The sequence below is a fragment of the Neodiprion fabricii genome, chromosome 2 (genome assembly GCF_021155785.1).
Source record: "Neodiprion fabricii isolate iyNeoFabr1 chromosome 2, iyNeoFabr1.1, whole genome shotgun sequence".
NCBI classification, from domain to species: domain Eukaryota; kingdom Metazoa; phylum Arthropoda; class Insecta; order Hymenoptera; family Diprionidae; genus Neodiprion; species Neodiprion fabricii.
This window is the reverse complement of record NC_060240.1, coordinates 6,061,979-6,077,082: the sequence shown is the minus strand read 5'-3', so window position 1 is coordinate 6,077,082 and position 15,104 is coordinate 6,061,979. Positions and strand designations below refer to the sequence as shown.

The 15,104-nt window shown below is 37.3% G+C and overlaps 2 protein-coding genes across 3 annotated transcripts; one reads left to right on the top strand and one right to left on the bottom strand.

Annotated features, from left to right (window-relative positions):
- Positions 1-419: 419 nt before the first annotated feature.
- LOC124176765 (probable serine hydrolase) lies at positions 420-3,570 on the bottom strand. The gene is made up of 3 exons (XM_046558434.1): positions 3,411-3,570; positions 2,651-3,009; positions 420-1,710 (listed from the first exon to the last, which is right to left on the bottom strand). The coding sequence occupies exons 2-3, from the start codon at positions 2,784-2,786 to the stop codon at positions 869-871; spliced, it is 978 nt and encodes a 325-aa protein (XP_046414390.1). The 5' UTR covers positions 2,787-3,009; positions 3,411-3,570; the 3' UTR covers positions 420-868.
- A 783-nt stretch (positions 3,571-4,353) lies between these two features.
- Positions 4,354-14,689, top strand: LOC124176753. Of its 2 annotated transcripts, XM_046558395.1 has the most exons (7): positions 4,354-4,703; positions 5,132-5,244; positions 7,209-7,448; positions 8,504-8,757; positions 8,953-9,124; positions 9,510-9,751; positions 10,169-14,689. In XM_046558395.1, exons 1-7 carry the CDS (start codon positions 4,607-4,609, stop codon positions 13,914-13,916), a joined length of 4,866 nt encoding a protein of 1,621 aa, XP_046414351.1. In that variant the 5' UTR covers positions 4,354-4,606; the 3' UTR covers positions 13,917-14,689. The 2 variants fall into 2 exon arrangements, with proteins under 2 accessions (XP_046414351.1, XP_046414352.1); XM_046558396.1 differs by lacking the exons at positions 4,354-4,703; positions 5,132-5,244 and adding an exon at positions 5,666-6,430.
- The last annotated feature ends 415 nt before the right edge of the window (positions 14,690-15,104 follow it).

The window sequence follows — 15,104 nt, the reverse complement described above, 5'->3', positions numbered from 1 at the left end:
TGGCAAGCTGATCGCGGTCCGCGGGGAAAAGGGTGGAAGTTGAAGCCTCCCGAGGATTTCCGACCACTCCGAGAAGCCCTGCCGTTCATCACGCGACCCCAACTTACGTCACTCTTTTATTATACCGCGACGACGAGATTCTGACGTTCAGTCAGAGGAGTGACGACGCGATGCGGAGAGACTGTTACAGAGAGAAGGCGCCCGAGATCGATGAAAAAATCAATTGATCATGCGTCGGTTTATGATCTTTGGACATCGTCTCGCTGATTCGATCTTATTGCAATTTTTAAGAATTACATTGTTTTTCTTTTTTTCTTATCTTCTTCGTCATACGTCTAACGGTTGTTGGATCAAAATACACTTTGTGCATGCACAGCTAATCACACGAACGGTTGAGAAACGCATAATATAGGAATAAGTCTGGGAAATAATTTAGTTTATTACATATATTTTAGGTAATTTACAGAGTACGGCGTATCGTCCTATGTACATGTTAGGTACATATAAACACTGCGGGGATGTTACACATCCCTTCTTGATCAACTGCCATTGTATGGATTTGTAAATGGATGACTCTTGTAAGTCATTCGAATTATTTTTAAACGGACACATGAAATCGATTTCCTCTGTTTGACTAGGAATTCTTTGTGACAAACGAAACAGTGGGCCATGGGAATACTTCATACATTATCAATTCTAAATTTCTCAACGAGCATAGCATCTCTTCAAGCGTGTGCCGCAACCAACACAGTATTAATACAAATACATTTATGCTAGTTGACTGCCCAAATGAAATTAGAATAGGTATACCAAGGCTTTCGCAATGGAAAAAATCTGCAACTATATACATAGACAATTCTGACAAACCCTAGTTATTATGCTTTTCTAAAAATGGATTGAGTATTTCGGTCACTCTTTCGGGGTGAGTTAAATGTAAATGGTGTTTACCAGGCACTACAGTATAGGTAAAGTCTGAACTATTTGTACTCATTTTCTCAACAGTTTCAAGTACCAGCTCCTTATCCTGATAAAAGGGCGAATCTGAAGCTTTAATCAGCCTGTATGGGCAAACGATTCGTTCGGCTAGTTTTAAGATGTGGTCATGGGTGTAGCCGGAGTCAAAAGAAGTATATGTGATCAGTCTTGGATCTTTACTGAATATAAATTCGTCCCTTGCAACTTCTTTAACTCCTCGTTTCATAAGCAGCCTGCAAGCTGCCTCGTCTATAGAATAATTTGTCCCCTTTATCCATTTGTGCATAATTTCTTCGTCACTGTAAGTAGGTGGGTCCGTTTTTCTCGCTTCTATTCTAAGGATCTCTTCTGCATGCTGGGTGATTACTTTGCTATATTTGTTGACATCTATAGAGGGTGGCTTCACGAGGTCAATACCGATGCCAAAGTCGATTTCTTGAGGGAAATACGCTGCATACAAAAACACGACCATGCTGCCCATCGAGTGACCCATGAATTTTATTTTCCTCCAATCATAAAATTTGACTATCCTTCTAACTAGCAAGACAGTGTTCATCAATGAATATGGTATCCCTGCTGGTGACCAAGATGAATATCCGTGACCGGGCATGTCTACCGCAAGTACAGAAGTTCCCTTGGGTAACAACGGGATCAACGTATCGAACGTTGCTGCGTTATCCTGCCATCCGTGAAACGCCAAAATTGGCTGCCGGTCCTTTGGCCCCCACCATTTACCTGCAGAATGATTTAAGATTTTTTTCAATCTAGTATACAAGTAAAGATAAACCATCGTAACCAGAAGTTCGTCTCTGAAACGCACAACAATTTCAATCTTTTTTGATATTAGACAAGTTTGAAACAAAATTTAACATTCAGCGTCTACCGTACCCATACAATTGTTGTAATCCTTAATTGCACGTATGTTTTTTTTTTTGTAATCTTTCACTGATGATTACGATGGTATAAAGAGAAAAGAAATGTATGAATATGCTAATATTTCCAAAGAGATCCTGCTTTTGAATTTAGATGAAAAATGCATTTATGAATGAGAATGCAAATGGGCAAAGCAAATAATTTTACACATAGGGCCATCGGAAGCACCAGGCAAAAACGTAATTGAATCAACCGTTCCAGTTCAATGTCAGCATCGGTAATCCAGTACACAAAGTCACAGTGTATATTTGTTCGAAAATGACAGTTCGCAAAGTGAATCTGATTGCAGATCACGAGCAAGAAAAGATGTTCTATTCAAATAATGCTGACTGGTTCATTAAATGCTATCGAATGTGGCTGACAAACGGTGTTCCAACGAGCCTGCTCGAATCACAGGTTTGAACAGCTGCGACCCTGAATGCGTGTAACGTTATTTCTAGTTATGCAGACATGACTACTCACAGCCCAAATAAATGATGTGTATATCGAAATTTTTAGGCTCCATCCATTCATTTACGGTCAAGTTTCAATATTTGTACAGAAGGCCGTTACGGTACGAATGCGTTTTCTTGAATATAATCGTGATGAGATGGGTTTTTGAGGTTAGGGCAGTAAACATCAACTGAAATGCGGATAACAGAGAGTCGGACATTGACAATATTAGAATTAATGTTGCCGCATGATAGATGATTGTAACGGTAAAAATAAAGGAATCTTTTTGTTTTTAAATTGCTCCTCTCACCAGCTATCTTGCCCCACGGTACGGGGATCTCAACTTCCGTTGCATCTTGATTTGAATTGTACGAGTTCCTGTAAAAGTTTCTTGCACCGGCTGCCACGTGCTGGATGATTTTCCTCGAATAAATTTGCGACAGCATTGCGCCTCTGTCTCATCAATCACAGGTACGCTTCTACTGTACTACGGAATGTCTATCGAATCTAATGCTCCACGTGTCGAGGTTAAAAACTAATGCAGGCGTAAATCCAGAGGGCAGTGAGGGGGCGATTGCCCCCCCTAGGCCATCCCGAGTGTTGTGTAATTCCTTTTCTTAGACTGTATGAGACAGATCGAGCCTTTTTTCTTCTCCTCTTCCCTCAGAGCTATTGAAATGATAGATGGTTAAAAATAAGAGATTTTCGATTAAATCGATTATTTTCTCCTGATTAATCGAGTATAATCGATTATTTTTCAAACCTGACTAATCGACCAACTCGATTATTTTCCCTCACAATCGGCTTTTGTTTTTAGTCTCAGGCATGAAGTTCACTCCTATAGGGACTTTGGTACACATAGGTAGACATGGTGGTATTCTTGAGTTCACTGACAAGCTATTTTCAAATGTCGTATAAAAAAGTAATATAATTTTATATGATTAATGTTTCGATTGTTATTTAATATATAATTACTGAAAAATAAATGAATATTTTTACCGAAAATTGAAAAATGTTTTGAATTAAATTATAGATTATCAAAAAACTTTTCCGCTATCAAGATTACATACCGAAATTTTCGAAACTTGTATTCGAATACACTTTATTTAAAAATTAAGAAACAATTGATTGACTGAACATGTTGGATAATTTTCCTCGAATAAATTCGTGACAACATTACGCCTCTGTCTCGACAATCACAGACGCGTTTCTACTGTATTAGCGAATGTCTATTAAACCTGTAACGATCAACGTCGCGCTTAAATGCGAACGCAAGTGTGTCCCCCTCTCCCAAAGGCTCGTACATGCGTGTTAATATTTTCCTTAGGCTATCCATGGGAAAAATCTGGTTTTCAAATGTCAAGGTTCATTTTTGTAAATTTGCATTGCTATAAATAGTTTTTACTAATATAACGATACACAAAAATATTGCACACATACAAAATAAATTTTTGAAACTATATCAACGATACAAGAAATTGATACCAATATCTCAATCATTGTAATAATCGATATTTCATTTGCATAATTATTTAATTAGAGATCGATAACGCATATTGTTTGCAACATATTGTCCCATGAAAACGAGCCTTCGAAGTTGATTTCATATAATTTTTCAATTCTTGTATTACAGAACTTGTCAAGTGATTGCTAATTCACAATAATTTATTGTAAATTAGCAATTGTTCGTAGTCTCACAGAGGCTTATCAGACAGTTTGTGACCTTACAATTTTCGTTTTAATTCTTAATCATTTAAATAGGATTGACCAGTTTATTTAAAAAAATTTTTTACATATTCACTAGGGATTAAGCTCGCTGATTAGTTCCGGAATTGATTATAATTGGCTGAATCGTAGTGAAAAGTAAGAATAGAAAAACTTGGAGCTAGAAAATATACCAGTCAGAGAGAAACCTTACCAGTAAAGTCATCGTTGGCAATGCTGAAATCCCTAGCTAGGGTTATATGTTGTTTTCAGGTTATCAAGACCGTTTCTAAGAAGGCGAATGTTTTCGAGACCGAGAGTAGGCAGCAAGCTGTTGCGAAGGAAAACTTTCATCTACGGTACTGCGAAAAATATGCATTGAATAATCGTCCAGTAAAAGTCACATTAACGTTGGTTTATCAATGAAGTGATGCCCGTTCCCCCCGTAAATTCGGATAGTGATATGTGAGATCACAGTGAGAATGGGAAGTGTTTTAACGGGAAAAACGTTTAGCGAGAAGGAAATATTCGTGTCGCGGGTAGCGCGGGGGATCGCATAGGAATGGTATCGCCGTCCAAGGCCCAGCAGCAGCAGCAGCAGCAGCAGCAGCAGCAGCAGCCACAAGAAAACAGGTCGAGGGAGACGGATAGACGTTCCCGTACGTTGAATAAACAAAGCATAATAAATACGTTGCGTAAATTATAATAATACATAAGTATACGCTCGATGTAATATTCAATTCCGTGTAAACAAGCGTTCATCTCTCTCCTTTTCTCTTTGTATTATTCGATTCGGAATCTGTCTTGCTGTATATGATAAAACAATGTATACACACGGTATTTGCGTAATAAATTCATTCAATAACTATCGAATTCTTGAAACAATACATATTTATTTATATCACTGACTGCCTACGACAGTTTATACATCGTCTTTGCATTCGACGTTGGTGCTTATTCGATAAAATATCAAGTTGTAGGTTATATAAATGAAAAGATTTTGCGTTTACGTGCAACTGAAACCGGACTCGCCGGACAGCAGCATCTAGACTTCAGTATGTTTGTGAATATATCGTTCTTTTTATAGATGTTCGTATTCAAAAAGGACCCAAACCGTTGGAGAAAAATACCTTCTATTTGGATATAAAAAATCATGTCCTGTCAAATAAGCTAGAAGCTAAAATAAAGGATCTTGGTGGGGTGAGTACGAGTTTTATGTTCAGCAAAGCATCCTCTGAAACCAACTATTCCGCATCTCCTGCTCATTTATTAAATGCACCGTTCATGGAATTCCGCCAGAAGCTTTCCATCTGTTTTATTATTTTAACACATTCCCAGGCAACCTCTCATTGTCAGTTCTTCCCGCCATTTCTTCACGAACGAACCATAGTTCCTTCGGCATAACTTCCGGTCGTTTGACTTGATTATATTGTGCAGCCATCGTCTGCTTACAGGATTTCAATATTTCGATACTATTTGTGTCGTAGAAAAATGGAAATCCGACCCCCGGCGATTCTCCACGAGCTGAAGTTCGAGTTTGTATACCTCCATTCAAAATTCCCTTCCGCGCTTGTTATTTCTCTATAGTTTTTACGTACGCACTGTATCGCGGCCGGTTCTCGTTTCTCGCTGCATAAGCTGTTGGCTGGTTGAGTTGTTACCAAGCTGCGCGGGGCTCCGCCCTAAATTCCGCGTCTCTAAAAGCCGGGGGGTCTTTTTAAAGGATCTTGAAGGACGCTACGAGCTACAGGAAATATCGAACGATTCGTAAATTGAATTTCGAATGTTTACAGACGTTTGAAACGTGAAACAAAACAGAGTGAGAAAAGAGTATAGAAAAAAAAACCACAACACAAGCCAACCGAAAAACGGTGTGTCTATAGGTGAAAAATATAGAACGCCGAGCGCCATCTTGAGGCTGTTTTCGGAAGTTTTAAAGTGTCGCGATCCGTTTCAAAAGTTTGATATTAAAATGTGCAAGGAAAATAATGCTACGATAGTTATCCGAACCCTGAAATTCGTTTGATATTTTTTTCGTAAACATTTACAGAGTCTAGTATGCGAATATAGGGCGCAAAGCGCCGCCTCTAGGCACTAGCGGCAAGCTGTTAACGACGATTGGCCATTTTGTGCCTGACAGGTTTGGATCCGCGATCCCGAGTCTCCGCTTTATTCCCTCGATTTTTATCGTTCGAACAAAATTACCATCGTGTTTCGCGTCACATTTTAAACGAAACAACACTGCTGATGCGATTTGCCCTTAATTTGCGAACCGCAATTCCTTCTAACGTGATATATTCTTACTCATGAGTGTTTGTGAAAATGTTAGTGTTTCGGGGGATTGCTTGACAGCAGCAGGCCGCTAGGGCCAGTGACTCTGCCTCTTGTAAGTGTGTTACGGAGTTTATAACTCCCTTATTCTAATTTTAGACGCTTTCAAGCCTTGTCAGGGCTTCGCATTTCTTATTCAATATTTAATCACCTCATACGCATGTACAATATCCCTTGTATTTATCGCCGGACGAGATTTTAAATTCCTTTCAACAATGGTAGAGCTCTCATTGTTGTCCAACCAGGAATGTGTTTACTTTATTTCTATTCTCTTCGCCTCTCTTCTCTTCTCCGCTTTCGCTCTTTTTCTAAATTCTCTCGTATTTACCTTCCTGTCCATTATATTGGGAATGTCCAAAATGATATATCCTTACTATACAAAAAGAATTATCTTAAATCCACATACAATTCTTCAATACTACTAACTTTACAATATCATCAAACACAACTCATTATCTTACTCCTTTATAGCAGGTGATAATTATAAACAGAGTTGCATTTTGCAATTCATTTCAATGTATGGTCATATTATTTACGTATAAGACATCATTAATCCTGCTGACATTTAAGTTTTGGCAGTTTTTCTATTTCACTTTCTGTTTATGCTTTGTCAGCACCTGTACCTTGTTAATTATTATCAACACTACTTGAAGCAAAACAACAAATAAACGTCTCCCAAGTCAAACACATTACCAACAATCGTACATGTGTTGGTAGAATAGATCATACGGTGTCCCATGTATACATATAATTCTTTTTTATTAATTTTATTTTAAAATGTATGCCAAACTTTTTGCTATTGTTTCTAATCATTTTATCCTGTTTTGTTACAGAGAATTGAATTGTTTTTCGGACGGAGTGTCACACTTGTAGTTAGCGATCGAGTAGACAAATCGGGACAGACAAGCGGCGATAAAGTTAAATGGGGCTGGGTCAGCGGAGGGAGCGGGGGTCTCCCCTCGCTGCGGAGCGTAGAACTCCCAACACCGACACCAACTCCCCCAACTCCGTCGCCAGCTGCTGAATCTCCACTTGCTAATTCAACTAATTTACGGGGCATCGCCTCAAGACCTGTAAGTTTATGCAGTAAGATAGCATAGTTAGACAACACTTGCTGCAGATAACATGCATTGGCATAAAAAAAAACCAGCTTATTCCGCAAGTCTTGCAGTGAAATCGTTGGAAGTTATTAAGTTGGCTTTTTTTTTTAAATCCTATATAGTGTATTGTCAAGTTATTTTTTAAGAACTTGACCATTACTACTCAATTGTCCCAGATCATATGATATAAACATTTATTCCAGCAATATCTCCTTTGTCATAAAGTATTTAAAAAGTACAATTATTTACTTTTGGTGCTGAAAATAATAACATAGAAAAAATTAGATAGCATAAAATTGTCTGCAATAATGTATATAAAAATTTTGTTATGTCTCAAGTAAACATGACGCTTAGTCTCAATCAAAGTTGGCATTGCAGGCCAGCTGACGCTGAATTTCTCATTTTATGAAGTATAAATTTGTATGCAATGAATTGTATTGAGCTTGAATTTTTCCAATAATATTATAATATTTTTTCTACAAATTATGAATACATTTTTCTCTGAGCATCGACACGGTTTTAGAAATTTTAATAAATGATGTACTTTGCACATCACTTTGATTAAGTGTATTTTCAATTAATAAATCATTATGGTCTTTAAGATTGTGGATTTTAATTCATGTCACTTAACGAACTAGAAAATTGCGTTTATCGAACTATGCCACTTAAAATATTTCAATCATTGAATTGTATCAAAACAATTTGCAGCGAGTTATCATTGCATACTTTTTTGTATTTCTAGATGTCTGATTACATATGCTATTTTATTGTATATTTACTGTTGTATTGCTCACTCTATATTACTTTAGCGCAAGGAGTGTTATTCATCTGTGACCAGTTGTACTTTATAAAACACATAGCAATTAGATATTTTGTCTCAGTCATGGAAACAATTATACCATTCAGAATCTCGTAACGATTATCTTGTAATAGTTTAGTCCATTATTGAAACGAAATGGTATTGAGTGAGTGAGATGATGTTAATTCTGCTTTTACACTAGTACAGGAATTTAATTCATGTTCAATAGAAATCTCGAGCGGATGCAATGTTGGAGCGTGCCTTGACGCAACCACAACAGTATTCCGTGGACCCGTTGAAGAACGCTAAGAACTGGGGAATCCCAATTTGGCCGACAAGTAAATTGCAGATCTGGTTAGACAAGATCTATGTATCTCTTAAAGGCACATGTAACTTGAAACAGATTCAGCAACTTAGCGTAAACAAGGATACAAAAGTCAAGCAATTGAAGGCACCTTATATAAAGTTTGAATCCTTCCAAAGGTAATAATTTATTTCACTACATAAGGACAATCACTGGCATTACTTCTCGACTAAAATTTGTTTTTATTGCAACAACGAATAATTGTTGGAATATCAATTTGTAATCGATTCCAAATGAATCTCAGTTGGCTAAAATCTAATATACGAAAGTATGTTTTTGATATCCTCCTAATTAATATTCCATTTGTATTACAGGGACACTAAACCTATATTTTTGGAATTACCCGCTTGGCCACAGCTGAATTTCGAAGGTGAACCCGGTACTTGTCCGTTTGACACTAAACAGCGTGAGAAGAAAGAGATTACAGTAAGCAGCAAAGATATTAAGGAAAACAAAAAGGTCTCAATTCTCAATCAGCAAGATAAAGTGAGTACAAGATTAACTAAAAATTGTCTTCATTACTAAAGAAAAGTAGACTTATATTGTTTGTGAAAAGAGGAACAACCTCTAGAGAAAAAGTATAGCTAAGCATTTCAGGCTCATAATACGAGTTATGTAATGTTATTTCATCGTGACCCTATATAAAGCAGTATTTTACTTTAAGAACAGACCTAAAAAGGCTAGATCTTTCAGTCTGTTGATTTTCATTCTTTAATTAGAATTATGATATACCTAAAAAGTACTCGGTGTATGGAATCAAACGCTTTTTACATCTATTTCTATAAAGAAGGGATAACCAAACAGATTGTAGTGTTCTGCTAACCATTCCTCTTTATTGGATATCTTATATTTTCAATTTTTAATGTTATAGGATAAGGACATGACTCGTAGGCCTCGTGGTGGGGCAACACGGACTCGGAGAACGGAACAATTAGTTGCTGGCTACTGTGAAATATGTCGGATCGACTATAGAGATTTAAAGAAGCATGTGCGCAGTGATCAGCATCTAAACTTCGTTCGAAATGACGACAATTTCTTATCTTTGGATACCTTGATTAATGCTGGAGCCAGTGTTGAAGCCTTTCTAAAATTCAACAGATCGAAAGACATTGGGTGAGTATTTCTTCTGAATATTAAATATTGACAAACCAGTCTTGTTGACGCTTGACAATGAGTTTTAAAGCGTTAAATGCGCTGAGATGCACACAAGTTTGTTGAAAGTTATTTTTATTTGAATTTGTAGAAAGCTCCTAGGTCAACTTTGCGGTATACTGTATGAAAAACCTTACACTCACATTATTATCTTGTTCAACTTTGAATCTCAATCACAGTATTGGAGAACTGTCTTCACAATCAAGTATTGGAACAGCCATTACAAATTTCCGAAGAATACCGCTGCAATAAAAAGAACTCAATTCTCAATGACAACAACGGTATATTTTGCAAACTTTAAGATGATAATGATAGCCATTATCTCTAATTGCTATGAAGGATGAAAGAAAGTTTATATTTTGTCAATTTCCACTACAGCAAGGATTGCAGCTTGTTTCCAAACGTCAGCCGCAGCCTTCGGAGCGTCGTGTTACCAGAAGAAAAGGTGGACAAGTCATCGAAGCCTGAATTGGATAGTTACAACGCTAGCAATATCGATATGGTGCAATGCAATGGTGCGCGAAGAAGTCTTGATTTAAAATTGAATCCATCCCACAATCTGAGAACTCGAGCTAAGCATGAAAGTGGACATTTGTTACGATCGAAAGGTAGCCCGTGGCATGAGGTGGATAAGAGTGATAAGTTTTATGACAAGTTTGAGGGTTTCACTATAAAAAAGCGTGCGAAAGGTACCATTTGGATCGAGGAAGATGATCCGGATGATAAATGTGTCAATGAAGATTCTTTTAAAGTAAATAAAAGTCAGGAGTATAACAAAACAGGTTCTATTGATGATGGTAATGATGTCGATAGTAAGGTGAAACAGGAGAGTCAAAATACAAATGGTGGACAAACAGACAACGAACAAAATTTAAGTTTTAAGGAAATAAAGTGCGAACTAAATCACGTTTATGAGCTGAACTGTTTGGCGGATTGTGAGGTACCCGATAGAAAGAAAAGATTCACAAACACAGAAGACAGCCGGATTCCTGAAGAAGGTGGGGTTGTTGATTCAACGAAGGTAGAAGTTCGTGTTAATGGACAAGATGCCAAGATTGAAGATAAACATTTGAAAGCTAATAAAAATATTTATTCTAAAGAGACTACAGACAGTATTCACCGGTGTTCAAAATCCTACAAGAATTCGGTAACATCTGCAAAGTGTCATAATGACATTAACAGACTCAACGGCAGCTCGAATGATACTCCGAATGTACAAAATGACGTTAAGGATTCCAAAGCTCTGAGTTTGGTGGAGAAAGATCTTAAGGAGGAAAATACAAGGATTGTTAAACCTAGTAGAAGAGGAGGTCGATTGTCTAGAGGCCGTAATCGACTCTCTGTCGAGGAACGATTGATTGAAGATAATCGGGCGTATTATAAGGTGGAAGTTCTAGGAAATAAATTGAGATCTAGTACGATTCCAAATTCGCCAGGAGTAATACCTTTAAAGGAGGTTGCTGAAGATTTGAAGAAATATGACACTCCTTCAAGCGAAAAACCTGTTGTTGTTCGTTTTAAACGTGTCAGAAAGTCGGAACTTTCCTTGCTTAGCGACGAAGCTGAGTCTTTCATGTTTGGTGAACCAAAACGCGATGAATCTAGTGACTGCAGTGAAAGCGATCAGCAAAGTAGCACTTTGCCGAATGATACAGAAAGCGAACGTGACTTGACGTCAAATTCCTTTACTTTAAATTCTATGGTGAACTGTAGTTCTTCAGTGTGTGACGACACGATAGAAGAAGATTCCCAAGACTCGGTGTCTTTAGGACGAGCAAGAAAAAGGAGACGCACGCAGGCAGAAGCCTTCATAAAAGACAATGAAGATTACTACAAATTCCAAACACCCGGCAGCAGGTTGAGGTATCAAGCGCCAACAACAGGTGTGAAAGAATCTGGAGCAGTGCCAGATTTCGAGGAAAATAATAAATTAGATGCAGCAAATACGACAACAGCGGAAGCTGCCGAACCTACTTTTTCATCTAAGCCTTCACCGGAAGTGGAGAAGCTTCAATTTTCGTTTGAAGCTGTACCAAAATCCGAGCCGTGGTATCAAACCTACCAACGTCAAGATGAGGGGGCTGAATTCTGGCATTGTTTCAGTGAAGGCGATAGCCAGAAGCCGTTCTTATTACCATATGAGATTGAGAATTTTCATGAAACATTGATGAGAGGTTTCAACAAATCTGAAAATAATCGGAGGAGGGGTCGTGGCAGAGGGGGTAGCAGTGTTAGTAGATCACCTAGGAAAAGTCCAAGATGTCATGCATCGACTTTGGCCATTATGTCAACCATTATTAGGAAAAGAGAGCAATTTCAACCACCGAGTTTAAGTATTATTGAAGAAGAAACACGTTCGAACAGGTCGCGAACAAACACCCCTAAATCAGAGGCAAAATCTGATGTGAAGTCTGAAATTGATGAGGACCTTAAACAGATTGCAAAAAACATAGACGACATGCTTTGCGGAAAACATTTCATCGGTCTTGAAGACTCGTTTGATACTGAATTGAGCACTTCAATTGAATTGAATATGGTGCACCCCCAAATACCAAAAGGTCCCCCATCAAATCTATTGGAGTTACTTGACAATTGCCAAGATGTTAATTGCTTGGAAAATTCGTCTTGTGCCAGTTCAGAATGTGGGGAAACGACAAATATTGAGTCACCTATGAAAAGGAGAAAACGTAGAAAAAATAGAACTGGTTGGCCTGGTATTAAAATGAGGAAGAAATTACAAGCTAAACAATCGATCGATGTGGATTGTGAGTTGGAAAATGTACCTGAACAGAAGACAGACAACAGGTTGTCAGAAACATTGAACGAAGACGTCGACTCGGACAGATTACGTAGCGATTCAGATCCAAGAGTAGCAGAATCTAATGGTGATTGTCGAATCCATCCCGAAGTCGTGGGTGAGAATGAAACTGCCAGCGATTTGATGGATCGAATACAGGGTAGTAGAAAAAGTACAGATACTTGCGCTTCGAGCATATCTTACAGTTATTCGAAAGATGAAAACTCATTTAAGAGGCATAGGAGTAGAGAGGATGTGGGGAAATGTTTGCCAAAAAATTTCGAAAACTTTGATAATTTAACGAAAAGTGATCGAAATTCGGATAACAACGATGCAAATGTTTCAAAATCAAACAGAGACTTACCTGATAAAGATCTTTCCAGTCATGAAAATTCCCACAAGTGTACTACAGGACAAACTAACGTCTCCAAAAGACAACCTCACTCAAATTCCATGTCACGCAAAGTTCAGCGTAGAAGTACATCTACATCTGAATTTCAAGAGGCTAGCATTGAGAATGAAGTTCACGATGAGGTGTACAGAAACGATTGTCATCCTGTTGGAGAGTCGAGAAAACAGTCCAACTCCAACAATGTTTCCAAACGACATCAAAACGAAGATGTGTATCCAGTAACGTGTAATTCCGACATTGAGGAGGAAAACCGTTTTAGTAGCTCTTGTCGAAAAGATACTAATTTGGTGATAGGATCGAGAATGCCACAAATCAACAATATGTTGTCGAAAAGGCAAAGGGTGTCTAAAGATACGTCCAGCGATACGCATAGTTCTGAGACGAAACACAAAGAAGAGAGTTTGGAAATTCTAGACTCCAAAGGAACCACGTCAATTGCCGTGCTCCAAAAACAGTCAAACACAAATTCTGTACCTACGAAAAGACAACGAGAGGAAACAAGCTCTTCGGAGATCCACCATTCTGGTTTTGAGGACGAGAATTCGTGTAAAAAAGATACTAATCTGAATATCACGTCTAAAAAACAACAGAATTCCAGAAAACGTCAACGGAGACAGACGCTATCCTCTGAAGCACGAGATTCCGACATTGAATTCACATTTTCAGTATCGCAAAGAGTTAGCCCTGTTGTGTCTTCAGCGGAGTTGGAGAATCGGCGATCGAGTATAGAATTCCAACCTGTTGTTAGGATGACAAAAATCGATGATCAGGTTGATATGGACAATGGTGTTTTATCGGTAACAGTTGCGAGCAACCGAAGGTTAAGAAGTTCCGCTTCACCTAGATCTAATATTCAGCCACCAAAATGGTATAGAAATACTAGAGGAAAATTTTGTCGGTGGATAAAGGACAGTTGAAAAACTTTGATGAATTTTGCAGCTAGTATTAAATATATAAATTTCGAAAGCGCTATCGAAGTTTGAATATTTAATGCGAGCGGTGCATTGCGTGTATAAAAGAAGGTACTTGTGTATTTAGTGTAGTATTTAACACAGCTAATGAAGTAGATATTTAGTAATATTATAAGTATGTATAATTATTATTATGATTAATATTAATGTATTATTGAAATATTATTATAATGATTACCGTCGTTTTCTGGTGACTTAGCTGCCAAGAGCCGCTGTGTTGTACATTCTTTAGATGTCGTCTTGGTGTACTCTAAGAAAATCATTCGTTTTGTAGTAAGATATTTTTTATAGTTTACTACATACCCTCTAAACAACCGTATTTTTGGTTAATTTAAAAAAAAAGTCTGCCATTCTCATTAAAATGCTGAGTCTTTGTTTTTAAGTTTTGATTTAACATTACAAAGGTATAATAACTGAACCATATACATACATACATTAATACATACATACCGAGATATAGTCATAATCATTTATGGATATAACTAGCGAAATATTTCTTCAGAGCACACAAGACTCCATGCATAGCTTTATAATAGTATAACCATTTTCCGTTATTTGCATACCAATAACATTGTAATATTATCTATTTTAAACTCTGATGAGAAAGTATCCCCTACAAAAAAAATCTTGTTGATTTCAAATTTGAAAAAACGTTGTAATTCTTGCGTGAATTCCAAAAGGGTTACGATTATTAAAACTTACGAATTTTCCATACAGAAGACTGTCTTGTAATTATAACGTCCTTCAATCTCTTACATATAATTCTTTTTCGTTTTTACTCTTATATAAATCTGTTTCAAAAAGGGCTTCCATTAGTCTTTAAACTTAGTACTAGACGTAATGAACGTACGATCTTGTGATTTTTTAAAAAATAGAATTCTCTTTGGCTTAGTATCAGTCAAATTTCATCCAGTTTAACATTATTATAGGCCAGGAAACGCATATTAAACAATGCGCTCATAAAATTGCCACTTCCGTGCCATATAAATAAAGAAATTGAAATGGAACTTATTAATTTTTATTCGCATTCAAATAAGCATTGCGCCATCACAGCACAGGCTTTCCACTGAACTTAATGTAAAAGTGATATCGCTTTTTGTTCTTTCAAAATTCTTAGAATATTTGCGAACAGAT